We start from the raw sequence: 22758 nt of genomic DNA, 5'->3' as shown, positions 1-22758 counted from the left end.
GACCTAATTCCTTTACTTCTATCTCTAGTAAAATCTTATGTAACTAAATCCTAATTTTCGAGAATGGAATGATTGAATACTACAAGCGAATTACCTTGACATTCATTTATTGGTATAATTTCTTGATTATTCTCAGTAAAAGTAGTAATCATATGATTATTTTTATCTTCCAGTTTTTTGCACATTTTTATAAAACCTTGTTATTTTGGCTGATATAAGCTTTTAGAGAAAACATACAGATGCTTAGTTTTATTCCAATTCAGCCATCCTGAAGCTAGAATACAATTGTAGATCATTAATGTAGTTTTCCACCTCTGCTTGACCCTGTTATTGCACATTTAATGAAATTAGGCTAGAGCTTATCACAAATATTTTTCGACTTCTCCTCTGGTTTTCTAAGTTTTGGTTTCCAACCAGTTTTCCTTTAATGAATAATATTTTTGTTTATAGTAAATGAGGCACTTATTTCATTTGAGTGGGAAGTCATCTGTTCTCAGAAAGAGATTGGCAGTTCCTACATGAGAAAACTACAGCAATGTTGCACCAAGTGGTTTTTATACAAAAGTTGTAGCTCCAAATATTACATTGAAAAATAATAAACTGTACTGTACTGGAGAGACAATAGAAATTTCTGTTGGTCAATAGACTTTCAAAAGCTTAGAAACATTTATTCTTTGAAAAGAAAGCAAATATATTCGCGTAAAGGGATATGAAATTTTAAATAGAGTTATTATTGAAAGTCATGTTAAATTGTGTATGGATATAAATTACAGTATTGACACTCCATTTGGATTTAGTAGCCAAACTATTCTTGTTAATGAAAAGACTGTTGCTAATGATGTTCCTAAAATTATTCCATTCAAATTAATCAACATAAATTTTAATCTATCTGATGGAATGTTTGTTAAGCATACAGATCATTTTCGTTGAGAAAGTAACATCATTGCTTCATTCAAACCTAATGCTGAATTTGGTGGACTGCTAATTTATGAACTATATTATCCTGCATATATTGCAGTTCACAATAAAATTCACGTTTTAGACATGACTGTAATTGATGAAAATGATAATTTAATTGACTTAAGTGGTGGTTGTGTAACTATTACTCTAAAGATGGCTTAATAAACTTTTTGCCTTATTAAATGAATAAGATAGAAACTTACAAGCTATACTTATTCCCTCTGAATGACAAAAATAAATACAACCTAAATGCTCCTAACAAGGGCAGTGAAATTGACATTCACATAGCAGATGGATAGCTTCATCTTAATCATGGTCTATTGTACATCAGCTTTAAGACAGTTAAAGACTGAAGGATCAGATTACCCAACATCCAAAAAAATTAATAGGTAACTATGTGGCAAACTTATTTGATTCTAAACCATAGAGAAAGGAAATAATATTTTATCTAGAATTGAACACCCTTTTATTTCATCATCAGTTTTGTTGCATTAGACTTCATCTCTTGCTGATAAAATAAGCATAGAAGGTCATATACTTATAATGGAAAAATAAAGAAGAAGAAGAAAGAGGTGCTTTATCCATTTGGAAATCTTGGTGGATTTTTCAAAGATTATATGGAGACCTTTCTGCAATTTTTGCATGATCTTCTAGTGCTGGAGACGTTGTTCTTAGATGGTCTGTTTTCAATGATGCTGGAATTGAAATACGAGATTCTTTTCCTAATGAATGTAGAATTGTTTTAGGATGTATGGGTATATGTTGTCAAATTTGAGCCAAATAACGAGCAAGAGCAACAAGAAAATATAATGAAAAATCCCCAAACTCCGATACCTTTGTATGAATTAGAAACTATGGAAGTCGCTGCATTGTGTGGTAAGAAGAATTTTTAATCAGTTATTACAAATTTCTGTAACTCAGCAGTATCAGATATGCCTTACTTCATATTCATTACATTTCAGACAAATCAAAAAAATAATCAGTTGCCTGATTTGTCATTATTTGATCATGTAAACTATGTGCAGTTTATCTTAAGAATGAATGAAATGAAATTTCTCCATAAGTAATGTGGAACTTAGACCCACCAAATAATTATTTGAATGCTTACGATTCTTTTCTGAATTTCAAATGAGTTACACAGTTGAAAGGCGATGTGATATAAATACAAATATGGATAATTTCGTAACGAATTATCCAATTTGTGTCATAAATAAGACTCATAGAAAGAATTTAGTTGACACTAAAAAAAAATAAAAATGAAAAAGTGCAGCAGCTTTCTGTAACTGATAATGATAAATTTCCTGCTGGCGCCCTAGCTTATGTAATTATGTATGGTAAAAAGAATCCCTCGTATGATGCCCAACACAAGGTATCAACTAAACATTTTTATGCAAGAACGTGTGTAAATTAGGACAGCTTTCTGATTTCTTAAAATCTGTTAATATTTGGCTGAGAAATAAACAAAAATCAATCCATTTGGATGCTGGCAGGCGTCAGTCGCAGTATATAGATCCCATCTGCGTGAGAGAACTGATTCGACTGACATATTCAGGAAGTGGGCATGAGATCAAGCCATGCCCTCCGCTTCGCTCTGCCTACTTACCTCCGGCTCACTTGATTAGCATGTCTGTACTGTTTGCACAGCAATTGATAACTTTGTTGATAGATGACACGGAGGCAGTCCCCACTGAAAACAGTGTAGGAATATACTTCGTTTTCCAGACAAAATATTTTTTTTTAATCTGGAGTGTTCAATTCGTGTTTACATTTTGTTAACAGTTCTTCTCTTCTAAAAAAACGCAATAAGATAAAGGCAATAGTGTATTTGCATCTGAAATAAATCGATGAAAACATCTTAATTTGAATGAAGTATATAACTCAAATACCTACTATATATACGATTTGTACGCAGTTTATGCTAGCCCCTATGGTCAAATCTGGTGCTTTAGATAATGGTTCGGCCAAATCATTTACTGTTCTGTATTCTTCAAGACCATCTTGTAGCTATACTGGCAGCTCTCTCTCACCTGACAGCTGTCGTCTGGCAGCTCAACAGTCAGAAGAAATGGGACAGCAGCAGTAAAAAACTGGCACACCACCAGCACAAGAAAAAACCGGGAGGAGAAAATGAGAAACAAGAAAGAAATATCAAGAAAAATAACCTACAGGTTTCTCCGATATAATGCAACCAGTTCTAGCTTGTTTAAAAAATTAGTGGGCTAGAAGAAAACGTTTTTTATAACATTGCCGGAGGGCAGTGAATTCAGGAACTTTGATGTCGAAACTTCGTCGATATACTATTAAAGTTTTGACAGTATAAGTGTCTTTACTCTGAATGCGGGTTTGATTTCGTTCTCTCCGTATCGACTGCCGAGTGTCATCAAAAGACAGCAGATATCCGGCTAGCCTGTAGGCCTGCATGTGCACTCCATAAGTACTCTGTTACCCAAGTGGCCGCTTCCTTTGTGTAGTGCACCTCTGACTTATGAAATGGAGTCCTACACTTCTCCACCCTATACCGTATGTCAAGAAATCTGCAACCAAGACTGTCAGACTGTCGACAGGGCCTTTGGTTGCGACTCCTCTCCACCTATCCAACCACAGGGCGATTGGGCTAGGCCAAATGGCAAGCCTCCATATTCACTCTCCACCTCAAGCGACGCGACCGCGTAACAGATCGCCACTTATCGTGCGGTGAAGGCGGGTCACCCGAGTCGGGTGCTCTGGAAGGTGTCTTGACAGTAGAGCCGGTTGGCGAAATAAGCCACACCCGAGGTGCCACATGCGACGCGCCAGATCCTCCGCGACCGCTACACTCTCGAGGCAACAGCCTGTAGACCGCTGAGCGTGACCAAAAACGTTTTCATCTGTTTGTGAACTGCAGCCAGCATCCGCACACAGCAAGCACACATAGTTATCCGTCGTAGTACTACTAACAAGAATTAACTAGAAAAGTGCAAGGAAAGATAAATATTTATCTAGATATCCTCCTGATGCGTCACCACCGTAGGCTGAAGCCATACTGAGGTGCTTCGATGGACGTTCAATAGAAATAACTGTGCTACAGACTGTGCGAAACTACAGTTTACGGTTACAAAATCGCAAGATTATACCTTTTAAATAAAAAAAACACGCAAGGAATTTAAGAATTAAACAACGGAAAAGCACAGAAAAACTTAATATGTAATTTGCTGGTTTACTGGTGTGCCACAGGTGGCAGTTGTTAACCTCTCCCTTTATTCATCATCATTCAAAATGATACTACAGTAAACACACAGCCCTTACAGTCATCTACACTCATTAGATACACTTAAAACATAACCCCGTATACGTGATGGAAAGAGTCATAGTGTGCGGAGTAAGAAAATCCTTTCTGATTAAGTGACGGAATAACACCTCAGAAATTCTTCCCATAACAAGTGCCCCATAGCTTCCTTAAGCATCAGATTCGCCTTTCCTACTAGAGATTTTATGGGTTCCTACCATTTCGCATCACACCTGTACTGCCTAAATAATATAGCAGCCTCTAGAAGTTTAACAACAATTTTGTAGTTGAATACTATTGCACCCTCTTTCTTTCTGGTATTAGTTGGCATTTATCCGTATATAAAGACATCTGTCACTTAGTACACCAACTGCATCATTACGTTCAACCACCAACGATACTTTTTCCTAATATAAGTCTCCACTTATTACTGAATTTACCTGCACTTATGCAGTCTGATGACCTTAACGGTCGTATGAAGTTTCCTAAGGACACACCTCAAAGAATATTATCTTGCTCTTCGAAGGTTATGACATTCAAGCTTAAAATATTAATCAGGATTCCTTATCAGAGGAAGGTTAGGGACGTTGTGTTCATTAGGCTGTGCTCCACAACTTCGATAAAATAAACCCCATGATAAAAGAAAGGCGCACCGTGAAGGAATTATCCGAACAGGACAGAAATCACTGGATGTGATATACATACACAGAGAAAAAAATAATTACAGTTGCAGAAAAACTGGATGATTTTCCAACAGTAGAAGCTTTACAAAGTAAGTAAGTCAATAACGCGTTGGTCCACATCTGGCCCTTATAGCACTGACCCATAGGGTTGTTGGCTGTACTCCTGAGGAATATCGCGTCAAATTATGTCCAACTGGCGCGTGAGATCGTCAAAAACCCGAGCTGGTAGGAAGACCCTCCCCATATTGCTCCTATCGTTCTCAGTTGGGGACATATACGAAGACCCTGTTAGCCAATGTAGGGTTTGACAAGCTCGAAGATAAGCAGCAGAAGCTCTTGTCGTGTGCGGGCGCAGTGTGAGCGCAAGATGCCTTGCTATGAAGGGCAACAAAACCGAAGGCAGAATATCTTAGACGTCCTCTATGCTGTTGGGGTGTCGTGGATGACAACCGAAGGGATCCTGCTATGATAAGAAATAGTACCCCAGACTATCATTCCGGGATATCGGTCCATATGGCGGGCGACAGTCAGGCTGGTATCCAATTGCTTACCAGGGTGTCTCAAGACACATCTTCGGCCTGGGATCTCGTTGAATGCAGTAGAATTGTCTTCAGTGATTAGTCCCGCTTAGAATTGAGTCCGATGACCAACGAAGACGTTTATGGAGATGAAATGGACAAAGGTTTCTTCCAAACTGACTGTCACCCGCTACATGCCCGAAAACAAGGAGTGATGCTCTGGGGTGTCACTTCTTTTCATAGCAGGTCTCCTTTGATTGTTATCCACGACACCCTTACGTCGCAGCGGTAAGTCGACGATATAACACGCCTCGGTTTGTTGTCTTTCGGAGTTAGCCATCCCGCACTTACGTTTCAGCAAGATAACGTCAACGCACAGTTGGAAAGAGTTTCTACTGCTTTTCGCGCTTGCCAAACATTATATTGGTCACCAAGGTATTCTGATCTCTCCCCGAATCACAACGTTTGGAACATTGTTGTTATGGCCCTCCAGCCATCTCGGGATTTCGACGATCTGGCCCGTCAATTGGACAGAATTTGGCAGAATATTCTTCAGGAGGACATTCAGCAACTCTGTCAATCAGTGCCAAGCTGCTTGCATGAGGGTCGGAGGTGCACCAACGTGTTACTGACTTACTCAGTTTGTGAAGCTATTGCTCTTGAATAAATGATCCAGTCGTTCTGACACAGTAATCATTTGTTTTTCTGTACGTGTACATCACATCCACCGATTTCCGTCCCATTTGAATAATTTATTCGTGGTATACTGCTTTTTTTGTCTTAGAGTGGACATTTTCATGTGTACCACCAAAAGCTGCCGAAGTTTTACAATTTTTCAACTAGTTTCATCCATTTACGTCATTATCTCACATACTATACAGCTCAAAATCGTATATACCACGTCTCTCAAAATCTGCTGTGTTTTTGCTATACTCTTCTTAGGTCGCTAAAATACTTCACATTCCACTCATTGTCACCAGATGGCGCAGCCAAGTCTAAGGACTAGTAAGAACGGAGCCATAAACGAGACACCGCTGTGGCACCTCTCCTAGCATTCACAGACGAATGATGCACGAGTGGAGATTACTCAGCATCAGAATGGGCCGGTCAACGGTCCAGTCAGTAAATAACAACTCTGTAACAGTCTTCTGCCGCAAAACATTTTGAGTGCTAAGAGCTTGTAAGTAGGCTGTTTAGGTTTTTATATTGGTAACGCCACGTAGCGCTCTGTATGAAAATCACTGGCTGTGCTGTGTGCAGTCTGTGGCTGGTTTGCATTGTTGTTGGCTATTGTAGTGTTGGGCAGTTGGCTGTTAACAGCGCGTAGCGTTGCGCAGTTGGAGGTGAGCCGCCAGCAGTGGTGGATGTGGGGAGAGAGATGGCGGAATTTTGAGAGCGGACGATCTGGACGTGTGTCCATCAGAAAGAGTAAATTTGTAATATTGAATATCATGGACTGATATATATATAATATGACTTTTGAACACTATTAAGGTAAATACATTGTTTGTTCTCTTTCAAAATCTTTCATTTGCTAACTATGCCTATCAGTAGTTAGTGCGTTCAGTAGTTAGATTCTTTTATTTAGCTGGCAGTAGTGACGTTCGCTGCATTGCAGTAGTTCGAGTAACGAAGATTTTTGTGAGGTAAGTGATTTGTGAAACGTATAGGTTAATTTAGTCACGGCCATTCTCTTGTAGGGATTATTGAAAGTCAGATTGCGTTGCGCTAAAAATATTGTGTGTCAGTTTAGTGTTGATCAGAATAGGGAAAGAGCGAAATGTCAGTACGTTCAGTTCTGCCCAGGTGTTTGAAAATCAAATAATGTAAGACGTTTATCAGCACAGTAATTCATTAATTTTTCTAAGGGGACGTTACAAGATTCTCAGATTTATTGAAAATCTTACTAGTACTCGTCGTATATTTTGTTACGTTAGTGTAGGAACAAGAAAGATGTAGGGAAGCTCAAAACTTCAACTGTGCCATTGCAAAATAGTTCGCAAATGTATTGCGTAGTTTTCGATGTTGGTCTGCAATAACTATGTGGGTCTGTTCACAAGCAGCAGCAGTACGAATCGTATAGGCGCTGTTTTCACGATAGATCGTAAATTTATCCTACATGTGACGTTTACCAACAGTGCACTAAATACGTATCTTGCTTTTTGCTAGAAATATGTGGCAGAACTGCCAGTGCTTTTACTCATACATTTTTCCTCAACGTTTGCCCTGAATTAATCATAGCAATAGCTCATTAATACGCTGCAGTAAAACGTAATTGAGCTTCAGGACGTAGTAACAAAGATCTGTCCTCGGTCTCCTCAAACACACTCAAGAGATAAGGAACGACGAAACAAAACAAAAGATAAAGACACATTAAAACAATGAAACATCATGTAAGTTTATTTCATTTACATGTGTATGTTCTGATATTTTGAGTAAGGAAACTATATTTAACAGCTTTTATGTTTATGTCTGTCAGTGAAATTACTCAAATTACGTCAACGTCAAATGTCGAAAAGCTGCAGACCATCTGCCAAGATGATATAGTTGCGATGCTATAAAAAAAGTGATGTAGCAAACGGGACGCTGTGTCTGCTATAGCTTATCGTAGTCAAGGCTGCCGTCCATGATCTTCTTGATGAAACTGGCGTGTGCTTCTCCACTCATGAGTGAAGCTTTCACTGCGGGATCCTGCTTCATGGCTGCTCCCCACGCCAACTGGAAAGGAAACATAATTATAAATTTTTCATTTACAGCGGTAACATCAAAGTAAACAGAAGTTTGTGATACGACAGTAGTTTCTTTAATTCGTGCCGCGATGAGAATTTTGTCTATGTAATAGCAAATTTCTCTAAATGTTTTACGTTGAGTGCATTAAATCGTACCAAATCATCACTTGATTACACGAAGCTTATCTTCATTAATGTTAATTAAACAATATTTATTAACTAATATATGCGAGGACATGTTGAAATGTACTGTCTTCGATCTTTTTGAAAACACTTACAGTATTTTTAAATAAAACAAACTTTATTTACATTGTGTATCTATATTCTTCATGTATACATATTTATTTCTCAACAGTTACCCTGGCGAAGAGCACATTTCTCCCAACGAGAGACCAGTTTGTTAATACCCTCCCTCTAGAATGTTTGACTTTGTTGACGAAGCAACAACCTCACCTCTGTTTGCACTGCTTCATCACTATTATTACAGTGGTCCTATAATGTGTTCTTCAAGTTCTTCTGATAGAAGAACTAGAGATACAGCGAAGAGCGCAGCGTTTCGGCACGGGATCGTTTGGTCGGCCGGAGAGCGTCAGAGAGATGCTCAACGAACTCCAGTAGCATACGCTACAGGAGAGGCGTTGTGCATCACGGAGAGGTTTACCTCTGAAATTTCGAGAGAGTGGTTTCCGGGAAGAGCTGGACACCATATTACTTTCCCTCAAATACATCTCGCGAAATGACCACGACGAGATAATTCGAGAAATGGGAGCTAATACAGACGCTTACCGACAATGATTCTTCCCACGCGCCATTCGCGAGGGTTACAGGGAAGAGACAATTACTTAGGGGTGCCAGAAGTACCCTTCGCCACTGACCATCAGGTGAATTTCAGAGTACTGATGCAGATGATTTCTGAGCTCTTTCATGCGACCATAAAGAAACAGCTGATAACTTTCACCTGGTCCTACACAATATGACTTTGACTGACCATCTGGGAAGAGTAACAAGGCTGCCCTAATCAGAAGAGCAGTTCAGGTATTGGTAGGAGCATTAAACCGAAAGTCATCTCATGCGATTAGAGGAGACCCGAGTACTTCGGGCGGGGATCCTAGTCGTTTCCTGAGCGTTTGACAGTGTGGCCTGACGTCCTCTTGTTGATGTTACTTGAACAAGGATCGCGTGTCTAGCTTATCGGCTCCTATCACGACGACAGGATCTTCCGTGAGGGAGTCGAGGCCGGACTGTCCACAGTACGTCTTTTCTAAGCTGGCGTACTACAATGCTCGGTCCTTGGAGCCGCCGTGTACACACTACACACTGCCATGACGCATCTGATACCGACAAGAGACCTCTCTTCCTGGAATCTTCAGTAGTTTGCTGCTTTATTTCCTACTATACTAATAATTTAGGTGGATACATGTCAGTCATAATCCTATAAGGAAATAATTTCATGTTATCAACTTCAGTAATGTATCTGTTCCACAACGATTTAGAAAATACAGAAGTAACTTCTTTGGAGATTATTATGAAATCATGATTTCCTCTTAAGAATCAAATTAATCAACTTATGACAAATATTGAGAGAGTAATCGTCAGTTCTCTGGGATATAACAAGTTTTTTGTATCGTCTGTAAAATTTAGTTCTTATGACATGACACATATCCAAACCGACCAAATCATTCATATGAACGATAGAAATGTTAGAACATTGCCTCGCAGTGGACAAATTTTTGCAGACTCCGATGGCAGTTTAGTGATAGAGTTTGGGACACTTGCACGAACTTAATTTTGGCACTTCTGAGAATAGAGGAAGCAGTGAACTTGTTTTGCTGCAATTTGTGACTGACATTGCTTGCACAGAGATGAAAAATATACCAAATCTTTTCCTGAAGGAACAGTCCTGCCGGACTTAGCAAGTCTGCTAATCAGTTTTATAGTTATTTCTTTGAGAAACGAACTCTTGAACACTAGGTTTTCGCGTTTACATTGTACTGTTGAACTGTATTATCGATTATTTGTATTAAAAATCATTGAATCAGCAGTGATGTGTGACCACCATTTATTGATATCTGAGTAATGTCACTAAGCATTTATTCGATTTGAATTATAATTATTTTGTGTTAGTCAACATTATTAACCTTACAGGATGTATTCATTCACTACTTTATCGATATTAATAATTGGCTATAAATTATCTAACTTCCTATAACTTATTAGAATGACGTGTCGTTTAGCTAAAATGTGACACAAGCGGTCGTATATATCCCAGATAGTGGAGCAAGGACCACGAAGAGAAGAGGAAGTTGGTGGATCGAATAGTAAAAGTAAAAACTGCGTCACAAAATACAACTCAAATCGTATGTCTACGCCAGCAAATAAGCCAAGACCAAAAATGGTCGAATTTGGGAAATAATTCGTACAGTCGCAAATTTTTGTGCAGTGGTAGAAGTGGGTGCCACGAACAACATACTAAATATCTAGACCAGTGGGGACTGAAAGGGGGGGTGTTTGTTCATCTCTGTACGTTTTCCTAGAATAATTCGAAAACTATGGCCTCTAACAAAAATATATCCCAGTACAAAATTAAGCTACATCAAATTTCCTACAAAAGCGGTCTGATCATTTTGTGTAGGACTAATAATTTGCACATAGCAGGAGAGAAAATGTGAAATTCTCGCACTTGGTTTTTGAAGGCCAGATACAGAATTATGGGTTGTATAAAACGATATTGGTAAGAACATCTGTATGTCAACTAACGAGTTGTATATTATTCGTTACCGATACATGTAATGAAGGAATTAAAATGATTTTAGCAGCTAGGGGTGCTGAAGCAATCTGCATTCATATCAGCGACGCCTAGAGTGATTTGATGTTACCCTCTTGTATCGGGTTTTCGATGACGGATTGAATGCACTTGGCGGAACAGTGTCAAGATTAGCAGATAATGTAAGCAGTGTCGAAAGATTTTGAAAATATAGCAGTATTTATTTAAAAGGGAAACTTAACGTATGATTTGGTTTGCCTTACAAAATATTATAAACAGAAAATAGCATGCACCGCCATCAGTTCAGATTCATTAACAGCAGAAAGATCAGCTACCGTGTTGCAGGGCATTGAAAAATCGAAAATTATTTATCTACAACGTGGATTTCACGTCCAACTCTCTACCGAAATATTAAGGGTCGCACATATCTCTGTCTCAGGGTTTTTTACGGAGATTACGCAAGGCATAGTAATAGGAATAGTCCTCCCATGGTCTTTACGACAATGAGTGATGAACGAGACGATCAGAGTAGACTCACGAGTCTGGGAAAGTCCTGCACTGGCAGTTTGACGTCTGGGTGCATCGTACGAAGCCCCTCAATGCGCTCCGCCCACGGCCAGATCATGTAGTCCAGCATGCCGGGCCTCGCACCTGAAACACACACACATCCAGCAGCGTGAGGACACGCCACGTCTCAGGCAAAGTGTACGTACGTCACAGTGACCAGCACCATTTTATTTCTCAGTGATATCTCAGACGAATAAAGTGAGCGTAAATTAAACATAATTTGTAAAATGCTCAATCTAAATTAAAGTCCAGAATAAACTGGTTTACCTCTTATAACCTGAAACAATGTCCATTCATTAGGTACGCCTCAGTTTCCTGTGGGCAGTGAGGCAAGAGGTGATTTATCTTCGACCAAGGCGATGTGCACCATCAAGATGACATTTCCCGATAAAATAGGCTAGTTGTTTTAGACTGTCAGTATAGCGTATGCGAAGTTCCCTACTTCATATACATGATACAGGGCACTGCCTAGTTATCCATTTGATAAGTGAGACTGAATATTTCGAGAGAACGTTACGTGATCGGTATCGAAAATGCTTCTCGTGTCTTCGTCTCGAGCTTTTCTTATTTCTGTAATTTATGCGACTTGCAAGTGATGATAGACCAGTAAGTTTCCGAACAAAACCGGAAGCAAATCCATCAGGCAAGATATCATAAATGTGAATTATGAGAATTTATTCCATTAAAGGGACATTTGCTGATTTAAATTGAACATCAAGTTTAATATCTTACAGCATTAAGATTATACAGACATAGACGAAAGGGACGATTATATATTTTTAAAAAAATGAAGTGATCGAATGACGTTATTGACAAAGAGACCCCGTCTGGCGTTATTTTGTCGTCCAGTGTCCTATATTTGAGGCCATTTTGGCGACTATGCATCTTTCTGATGAAGATGAGGTGAAATGGTTACAACAGAAACACCCAGACTCCGATTGAACACAACCTGTGACGCGGCCAGGACTCAACCCCGCGGCCCAAAATCCATAGACAGCTTAACCACTAGACCACCGATATGCCGACCACAATTATGCAACGCATTATGCAATACATGGTGTTGAATGCAGGTTAAAGCTATCTCGTATTGATATCTTTTCCGTCTTAAATTATTTAGTCTTGGAAACATTCCATGATTCACACATTTTAACCACTTTGCGGTCAGTTTTGCATTGAAATACAAACGCATGCCTCTGAACTTTTTGTGTGAAAGATCTTAAAGCTTTGTAAATATAGCAAGCTTTATCAATATTCTACATCTTTATTCTTGATGTCTGGTTATTTATTTCTCAACATAGTCACCCGGCGACGAACACATTTCTCACATCGAGAGATCATTTTGTTGATTCCGACACTGTAGAAAGTTTTACTTTTCTGACGGAGCCACAACCTCCCTCTGATTCATCGCTTTCAAGACGAGGCACTCGAAAGTGTTTTTTGCGTTTTGGAAACAGACGAAAATTGAATGGGACCAAGTCCCGACTGTATGGGGGATGATCGATGATAGTGAAGCCAAAGTGTCAGATTGTTGAAGATGTCACAGCACTCGTGTGTAGTCTTGCATTGCCATGCTGAAGCAGAGGCTGCCCCATGTATGGACGATCTCTTAGAATTCCTGAATCTCAATTACAGCACGCTGTTTCTCACACACCGACATACACTACTGGCCATTAAAATTGCTACACCAAGAAGAAATGAAGATGATAAACGGGTATTCACTGGACAAATATATTATACTAGAACTGACATGTGATTACATTTTCACGCAATTTGGGTGCATAGAACCTGAGAAATCAGTACTCAGAACAACCACCTCTGGCCGTAATAACGACCTTGATACCCCTGGGCATTGAGTCAAACAGAGCTTGGATGGCGTGTACAGGTACAGCTACCCATGCAGCTTCAACACGATACCACTGGCGTATTGTGACGAACCAGTTGCTCGGCCACCATTGACCAGACGTTTTCAGTTGGTGAGAGATCTGGAGAATGTGCTGGCCAGGGCAGCAGTAGAACATTTTCTGTATCCAGAAAGGCCCGTACAGGACCTGCAACATGCGGTCGTGCATTATCCTGCTGAAATGTACGGTTTCGCAGGGATCGAATGAACGGTAGAGTCACGGGTCGTAACACATCTCAAATGTAATGTCCACTGTTCAAAGTGCCGTCAATGGGAACAAGAGGTGACCGATACGTGTAACCAATGGCACCCCATACCATCACGCCGGGTGATAAGCCGGTATGGCGATGACGAATACATGCTTCCAATGTGCGTTCACCGCGATGTCGCCAAACACGGATGCGACCATCATGATGCTGTAAACAGAACCTGGATTCATCAGAAAAAATGACCTTTCGCCATTCGTGCACCCAAGTTCGTCGTTGGTCTCCGAGCTGATAGTCCACGCTGCTGCAAACGTCGTCGAACTGTTCGTGCAGATGGTTGTTGTCTTGCAAACGTCCCCATCTGTTGACTCAGGGATCGAGACGTGGCTGCACGATCCGTTACAGCCATGAGGATAAGATGTCTGTCATCTCGACTGCTAGTGATACGAGGCCGTTGGGATCCAGCACGGCGTTCCGTATTACCCTCCTGAACCCACCGATTCCATATTCTGCTAACGGTCATTGGATCTCGACCAACGCGAGCAGCAATGTCGCAATACGATAAACCGTAATCGCGATAGGCTACAATCCGGCCTTTATCAAAGTCGGAAACGTGATGGTACGCATTTCTACTGCTTACACGAGGCATCACAAGAACTTTTCACAAGGCAACGCCGGTCAACTGCTGTTTGTGTCAGCACGTTGTAGGTGTCGCCACCGGCGCCAACCTTGTGTGTATGCTCTGAAAAGCTAATCATTTGAATATCACAGCATCTTCTTCCTGTCGGTTAAATTTCGCGTCTGTAGCACGTCATCTTCGTGGTGTAGCGGTAGTGTATGTATTTACGTTACACACCACCACGTTACAAGCAACAATTTGGCGCCCTCTAGCGGCAGAGGATTGCAGCTTGCGTCAGCGAAGCGGGAAAGTCGAATGAGTAATATGCATGACCTGTAATACTTCAATCTATATTGAGAACAGAGTAAAAGATTCAGAGGGATTACTTTTTACCACTGCTTCGTAATTACACATCCGTGAGAGTGTATATTTCTTCCGTAGCAGTGAACATCACCAAACGCATGTTTTCACCCATGAAAACTTCCTAATACTGGAACACGAGGAAAAACTGAACATGTGCTGCGCCAGGAACTGAGGCGAATGGACAAGTGATAGTCACGGATCAAGTCGCGGTGATTATCTGACGCTGGGTATTACGTTAGATCTTGCATAACCAATCCATATCAGTGTCTGACAGGTGTATAGTAATCTCAAAGCGTTGTGTAGCGCTACAAGGCCATAAGGAATTCACCAGTAGCTAGTGAACGCCCATGTTTGGATGTAAAGCAAGGTAGCAGATGAATACGAATGCAACAAGCCAGCAAAACATTTGCCATTATGAGTTGGCTCTGAGCACTATGGGACTCAACTGCTGAGGTCATTAGTCCCCTAGAACTTAGAACTAGTTAAACCTAACTAACCTAAGGACATCACAAACATCCATGCCCGAGGCAGGATTCGAACCTGCGACCGTAGCGGCAGTATGAGTTACTGGAACCTAGCGGCAGTTATAGGTCTAGTAAGTGTAAACACACTGATCGATAAAATGGGGAGAGCGTATAGACCACTAATGCACGCTTGTGCAGTGGTGCTCGACTGGAGTAAATCGATTCGAGTCCCGATGATTGAAAATTTTTCACTACCGGTATTAGGCTAGCGAGGGGAGGAGAAGTTACAGTGTAATGTTCCTGACCACTAGCCTTTGAGCCGATCTACTGGTTTAAATACGAAATCTCTCTGCAGAGTCTCATGAAGTGAGGGCATGTGACACTGTTGATGGCGATCTGTCCTTCGGATGGGGATGGGGATGTTAAGCACGCCTATTTACGAGCTTGCTATTTGCAAGGAGCAGGCTATGTGACGGCACCAAGTTTCGCCCTGTTGCTACTAACATCACCACCATCACCACACAACACTAACATTACTCTACACTCCACACACACGTATCAGATACATGTAATATTACAAATATTGTAATTGAGCATGTTGTAAAACTATTTTTTCTGTGACCTTGTATCGTTAGATTTCATAGCAATATGATCATACAGTAGGCAAAATAATTCATTATATTGTCTAATCTTTCCCACTAATTTTCGTATTCGCAGGCTTCTTGCCGTGATCAATGTGAAAAAACTCCTATTTTCTGAAGAATGTGTAAAGATGTTATCTAATGATGAAACTGTTTTTCATCTCTATACGCCTTGTGAGTTGAATGATTGGAAATCAGAGGCTGCCGATGTAATGAAGTCTCCTTCTCTCCGTCCATGTAGAAGATGATGTGTTTGACAGTAATGATATTGTGAAGTACGAAATTATGTGTAAAAGAGGAAAACCGCTGGCTCAGTAAGCACCTCACACACTGATCAGAAGCATTAATCTTCTTGTCTCTGAAACGAAAGACTTTGTCCAACTTGGGAATAGCTTTAGTCATTGTAGTTTTATAAAACAATAGTACTTTTAGCTAGTGAAACAGCTTGCACTGGTAATGAGAGTTCCAACACAGTCGTCGAAGTATGCATCAAGTTCACATGGAATGCCTACTACTGTAATCTAAATGAGAGAAAATTGCAGATCTAAAACAACGATACTACTTAGTATGTGTGAACAGTGTCCATTGTCATAAAGATATTATTGACGCACTTGATTGTTTGCAGATCATTTTCTTTTTACTGGCTTCAGGATCTAAGTGAAGTACAAGCTTTTAGAGAGAGAAATCCTGTTTTATATGCGCTTCAGTTTTCTGATGTTCTTTTTGATATGTTATTATCCAGTTTATGTTGACATGCTTTCGTTATTGCTTTAAGGAAAGGTAACTACAATGTCACTTTATTTTTATTTAATTACCTTTTCCATAAGATTTGGAATATACAAAGGGCACAGTTTTACAAAAAAATATATAAATTGTATAAAATTGTAACAAAAATCGTCAAAAGAGTTTCCTTCTGCCTGTACACCAGTAAAGTCATAAGGTGACTTCTACTGCTGGGAGTTTGTTGGATTATAATTCATCCAGATGCACTGAAGTTGGCCATTTATAGCTGCAGTCTGATATACAAGAATAAAAAAACTATGGTATTACGACTGATAGCTATGTTCTATCGTTCCTTATAAACCAAATGAAGTCACACAATGGACTTGATCTAGTTCGTTTGTTTCAGAAAGAGTGCACAGAGATTTTCACGTATGTACGCGAAAAGCAAGACATCAGACACCAAATGTAAATTGGAGTAATCTCCTGAGCCCTTGCATTAAAACTAACTCCAAACTTTGCACTCTCTTTGGTATTTCAACTCTTTGATTGTTGTTTCGCTGCTCAGCTACCTTTTGAAAACTTCAGTTGGTGCCAACTGTTCTTCCAACAAGACGGATTCGTCAGTTACACACTCATGTGGAAAATATCTTTTTCATTAATTACATGAAAATGCTCGCTGTCATTTTGCACATCACCAGGTTTTAAATACACTGGCGCAAAAAAATCGCAACACCAAGAAGGAGTGGTGCGACATAAACGAAAGTTGGATGGCGTGCTTCTAATCTTAAAGATAACATCTACTTCAGTTTCGTGCCAGGCTCATGAGAGTCGCACTAGTAGCGCCATTATGAGAGTGCCAATCAGTTTTGCTTCAAATACACGCCGCAACAGTCGAGAGCGTTACTTACCTTTGAGGCTGGACATAGTGAGTTGATGTTACTCAAGGGGGAAAGTCGCCATTATCAACACCTCACTGAATTTGAACGAGATCGTAAAACAGGGATACAAGAAGCTGGATGTTTCTTCCGCAATACTGCAAAAGACTTGGCTGGAATGTAGCCACTGTATAAGATTGCAGGCAGCACTGTATAAGACTGCAGGCAGCGGTAGTCGCGAGAATTTGCTGTTGCAAGAAGACCGAACTCCGGACGGCCACGTTGCTCTGCCAAGAGCGAAGACGACCGGCATGGCTCTGGCGCATTGTACTGTATCTGCAGCAGCAATATGAGCGGCATTTGGCACCACAATGACACAACGAACCGTTACAAATCGGCTACTTCAGGAACAGCTCCGAGCCAGACGTCCTGTAGTACGCATTCCACTGACACCAAATTACCGCCATTTGCGATTTCAGTGGCGTCATCAAGAGGTCGTTGGAGAGCAGGGTGGAGGTCTGTTGTGTCTCCTGATGAAAGCTCGTTCTACCAGTGATGGCACTGCGTTGGTTACAGGGAGGCCAGCTGATGATGCAGTACCTTGCGTTATGGTCTATTCTGCAATTTCGTGTGACAGCAGGAGCACTCTTGTTGTTATGAAATGTAGGGTTTCGCAGGGATCGAATGAAGGGTAGAACCACGGGTCGTAACACATCTTAAACTTAACGTCCACTGTTCAAAGTGCCGTCAGTGCGAACAAGAGGGGACCGAGACGTGTAACCAATGACACCCCATACCATCACGGCGGGTGATACGCCAGTATGGCGATGACGAATACATGCTTCCAATGTGCGTTCACCACGATCTCGCCAAACACGGATGCGACCATCATTATACTGTAAACAGAACCTGGATTCATCGGAGGAAATGACGTTTTGCCATTCGTGCACCCAGGCTCGTCGTTGAGTACACCATCGCAGACGCTTCTGTCTGTGATGCAGCGTCAAGGGTACCCGCAGTCATGGTCTCCGAGCTGACAGTCCACGCCGCTGCAAACGTCGTCGAACTGTTCGTGCAGATGATTGTTGTCTTACAAACGTCCCCATCTGTTGACTCAGGGATCAAGACGTGGCTGCACGATCCGTTACAGCCATGAGGATAAGATGCCTGTCATCTCGACTGCTAGTGATACGAGGCCGTATTACCCTCCTGAACCCACCGATTCCATATTCTGCTAACAGTCATTGGATCTCGACCAACGCGAGCAGCAATGTCGCAATACGATAAACGGCAATCGCGATAGGCTACAATCCGACCTTTATAAAAGTCGGAAACGTGATGGCACGCATTTCTCCTCCTTACACGAGGCATCACAACAGCGTTTCACCAGGCAACGCCGATGAACTGCTGTTTTTGTATGAGAAATCGGTGGGAAACGTTCCTCATGTCAGCACGTTGTAGGTGTCGCCACCGGCCCCAACCTTGTGTGTATGCTCTGAAAAGCTAATCATTTGCATATCACAGCATGTTCTTCCTGTCGGTTAAATTTCGCGTCTGTAGGACGTCATCTTCGTGGTGTAGCAATTTTAATGGCCAGTAGTGTATATGGCCTTGGAAATGGATACTTCTTTGAAAGGCGCTTATATGTACCAGGTGTCCCTCCTAAGAATCATCAGTGGCATTTTTCGGTGACGTTTCTGCTGGTATTTGCAGTTTTGTTCATGCAGTGCATAAATGCGGCCAGCCAAAACCAAACACTGCTTATAACATCCTTCATGTGGCGCCCATTGTTAATGGAAAGTATCGCTTTGTTTTCCATTATAAACAAAGTGATTTTTAAAGCCGAATTTTACATAACCGAGCTATATGGCTATCACAGATTAGTCTAATGCGACATTCGCTTTATCGAAATCCATTAACAAGGACATTACAACAAGAAGAACAACCAGTACTCCAGCAGCTACTGAGCAGCAATGGGGCGTGGCAGTAACAGCCGGTGTGGATACGCGCAATGCTGTCGCTGTTGGAGTACTGGTTGTTCTTGGTGTTTTACCATCCCTGTTTATGCATATCGCTAAAACAGACATTCAGATCTTTCGGAATCTTTTGAAAATCGCTGCAACGTACACAAAATTCATATCGGTCAGATGCTTTTGAACATAGCCAAGATGGCAGCTCCGGGGATACGTACTGAGTGGCTGGCTCGTAACTTAAGGGGCTGTGGCTGGCTGTTCTGTTTTAATGGCCAGAAAACTAATGGGATATGATTGGAAGTGAGGGGAGCGGAGGGGAAGAGAGGCATGGCGTAGGAAGGAAGGTGTGGCTTAGGAAGTGTAGTGCGGCCTAGAGACGAGAGCATGGCTTAACAACGAACCCCTTGAATGTGAAGTCGTAACTTTAATCTTTATTAAGTCTCACGGGAAAGTGTTGTGTTAACAGTTACGGTATGAAAAATATTATCAGCTACTGACTCACCATGGGTATCAGAACAGCGACAGAAAATGAGTGTCCGGGAGGTGCAGAGATCAAACTTTTATGGGATGTATGTATTATCAAAACAAACCATTAACGCGCACCATAACACCGAACGAAAAATCGCGCATCACAGTAATCACAAAGGTTCTCGTACGATAGTTATATTTCTCTTGCGCCCATTTTCCCTTTCTTGCTTGCTGACGTAAATATTCCCTGACACTCTTACACGAACACGCACACGAGAAGAATTGTAGGGGGTAGAGCACTTACAACTTCTCGCAGCACGGTTAATAATTTTCTAGCCAAATTACCACCCAGATTAACTTTCGGCATAATTATATAGGAATGCGTTATGGCACTGATGTTAATTGATCTTGATACAACTCCTTTGGTACCTCTAATTTGCAGGGTTCCTTTTATTTCCTTGCACTTCCTCTTCAAATCCCGACTGGTCGGAGACGAAAACAAATTCCTTACTCAATAATGGGATACATTTCTTTATCTCATCTACAAATTTTGTGGTGGATTCCGTTGTTTGTTGTGCATCGTGATGTTGATGCTTTGTTTGAAATTCCGTTATCTTACGTCTTCCAGTTCTGCAGTACTGTTGTAAGTTATGCAACCATCCATCGCTCCCCTTCAAATCACTGTAATCTATGTCGCGCGCACTTTGATGTGCATAACGCAGTAGGTCATTATCATGGATAGCCTGTAAATTGTATCGAGCGTCCTTGAAACGAGCAAACACCAATTTTTATAACAAGTACGCCTTCTCCTCCGTTGAATATCCGTAGTTTTTCTTTTGCACTACATGGCCAATATGTTCGAAATCTGTTCATAATTGTTTTCCGACTGCGCTTAGGATGATCTTACATGCACGTAATTATGTTTAGTACCCGCTCTTTGGACAACGATGTCCTTTACTACGTTTCACTGGAGACGGGATTTGCGGCTCCCTGTCCGAACAGGATGATTAACTACATGGACTACATGGCTCGACACCGTTTCAGTATTACTTTCACTTGTCAAGCAGTTACCGTCGTCACTGTACTCATGTACATTGTCTGCACAGTCGAACGTATACGATACCCCACATTTCACTGACTCATCTTGCGGATACGCTAATATTTCATCTGGTACTTCTTTCTCACTCTGCGAAATTGTTGGTTTCCTTTCTGACAATTTCTTAACTTCGGCAGCTGTTGTTGGAGATATAATGCAATGTTTTATTTTTTTTATCGTTGCCATTACTCTGCTTTTTTTCAGTGCCACTATCACTATATCACTGTTGTGAGTTACTGTTTGACTAAGCAGTTCGTCTACGCTCCGTAGCCTCATGCCGTGTTCACCATTAGATACCTGCAGTTCCGTCCCCTGTTGTCATTAGCAGCTAATATAGCGGATGGATGGTAGACAATATTGGGGGGGGGGGGGGGGGGGGAGGGCGTCGAAGGCTGTAAACCGTAAACATCATTGGCCTTTTGCGACCACGCACTCAAGATGATCCCTTTAGGCATGGGTGCGTGGCCTCCACTGGTCACGTTCTGAGTAACGGCCGGTACGCATATTTGATCTCCAACGGTCACTGCATTCCTGCTGCTCCATTGCACCTTAGTTTTTGAGCGGTTTTTGCGTATGATATCACGTATTACCCATCACAGTCACTGTGAGGAACAACTACTCTACCAACATATTAACTACTTAGACTCGGGTGAGAGCCGATGCGCCTTACCTCCGAAGAATTTGGATCCTGTCTTTGAGAGCTCATTCTCCAAGGGTTGTATGACAGCCGCCATAGAGGACACTGTCTCATCCAGCTCCTGTGAAGTGATGGCACTGAAGAACTTCCTGTACAATGGGAACGCCTGCAATATGAAGCATACGTCAGAGCACAACGAGTGGGTGTTTACAATAACAGATGACATCAGACAAGACTGCTGTTACAACAAATAATAAACAATTGAAACAATCACAATTCTGCATCAAAATATAACCACGCTGTTGGTCGGCTTTGGCGGTATACGTTTACTCTGAAGATAATACACTCCTGGAAATTGAAATAAGAACACCGTGAATTCATTGTCCCAGGAAGGGGAAACTTTATTGACACATTCCTGGGGTCAGATACATCACATGATAACACTGACAGAACCACAGGCACATAGACACAGGCAACAGAGCATGCACAATGTCGACACTAGTACAGTGTATATCCACCTTTCGCAGCAATGCAGGCTGCTATTCTCCCATGGAGACGATCGTAGAGATGCTGGATGTAGTCCTGTGGAACGGCTTGCCCTGCCATTTCCACCTGGCACCTCAGTTGGACCAGCGTTCGTGCTGGACGTGCAGACCGCGTGAGACGACGCTTCATCCAGTCCCAAACATGCTCAATGGGGGACAGATCCGGAGATCTTGCTGGCCAGGGTAGTTGACTTACACCTTCTAGAGCACGTTGGGTGGCACGGGATACATGCGGACGTGCATTGTCCTGTTGGAACAGCAAGTTCCCTTGCCGGTCTAGGAATGGTAGAACGATGGGTTCGATGACGGTTTGGATGTACCGTGCACTATTCAGTGTCCCCTCGACGATCACCAGTGGTGTACGGCCAGCGTAGGAGATCGCTCCCCACACCATGATGCCGGGTGTTGGCCCTGTGTGCCTCGGTCGTATGCAGTCCTGATTGTGGCGCTCACCTGCACGGCGCCAAACACGCATACGACCATCATTGGCACCAAGGCAGAAGCGACTCTCATCGCTGAAGACGACACGTCTCCATTCGTCCCTCCATTCACGCCTGTCGCGACACCACTGGAGGCGGGCTGCACGATGTTGGGGCGTGAGCGGAAGACGGCCTAACGGTGTGCGGGACCGTAGCCCAGCTTCATGGAGACGGTTGCGAATGGTCCTCGCCGATACCCCAGGAGCAACAGTGTCCCTAATTTGCTGGGAAGTGGCGGTGCGGTCCCCTACGGCACTGCGTAGGATCCTACGGTCTTGGCGTG

The 22758-nt window shown here is 41.9% G+C and overlaps 1 protein-coding gene across 2 annotated transcripts in view; it reads right to left on the bottom strand.

The window, feature by feature from the left end:
• Window positions 1–7799: 7799 nt before the first annotated feature.
• LOC126249594 (pyrimidodiazepine synthase-like) overlaps window positions 7800–22758 on the bottom strand; it is a 29863-nt gene continuing 14904 nt past the window's right edge. Inside the window, exons 3-5 of one of the 2 annotated variants that reach the window (XM_049951259.1) lie at window positions 21485–21617; window positions 11458–11570; window positions 7800–8144 (exon numbers count right to left, since the gene is read on the bottom strand). In XM_049951259.1, coding sequence (XP_049807216.1) covers window positions 8022–8144; window positions 11458–11570; window positions 21485–21617 — 369 coding nt within the window. In that variant the 3' untranslated portion in view covers window positions 7800–8021. The remainder of the gene's footprint in view (window positions 8145–11457; window positions 11571–21484; window positions 21618–22758) is intronic. The other variant, XM_049951265.1, reaches the window with a different exon arrangement.

This window comes from Schistocerca nitens, chromosome 1, assembly GCF_023898315.1.
Source record: "Schistocerca nitens isolate TAMUIC-IGC-003100 chromosome 1, iqSchNite1.1, whole genome shotgun sequence".
NCBI classification, from domain to species: domain Eukaryota; kingdom Metazoa; phylum Arthropoda; class Insecta; order Orthoptera; family Acrididae; genus Schistocerca; species Schistocerca nitens.
Note: the sequence above shows the minus strand (reverse complement) of the source record. Positions and strands in the feature narration are given on the sequence as shown.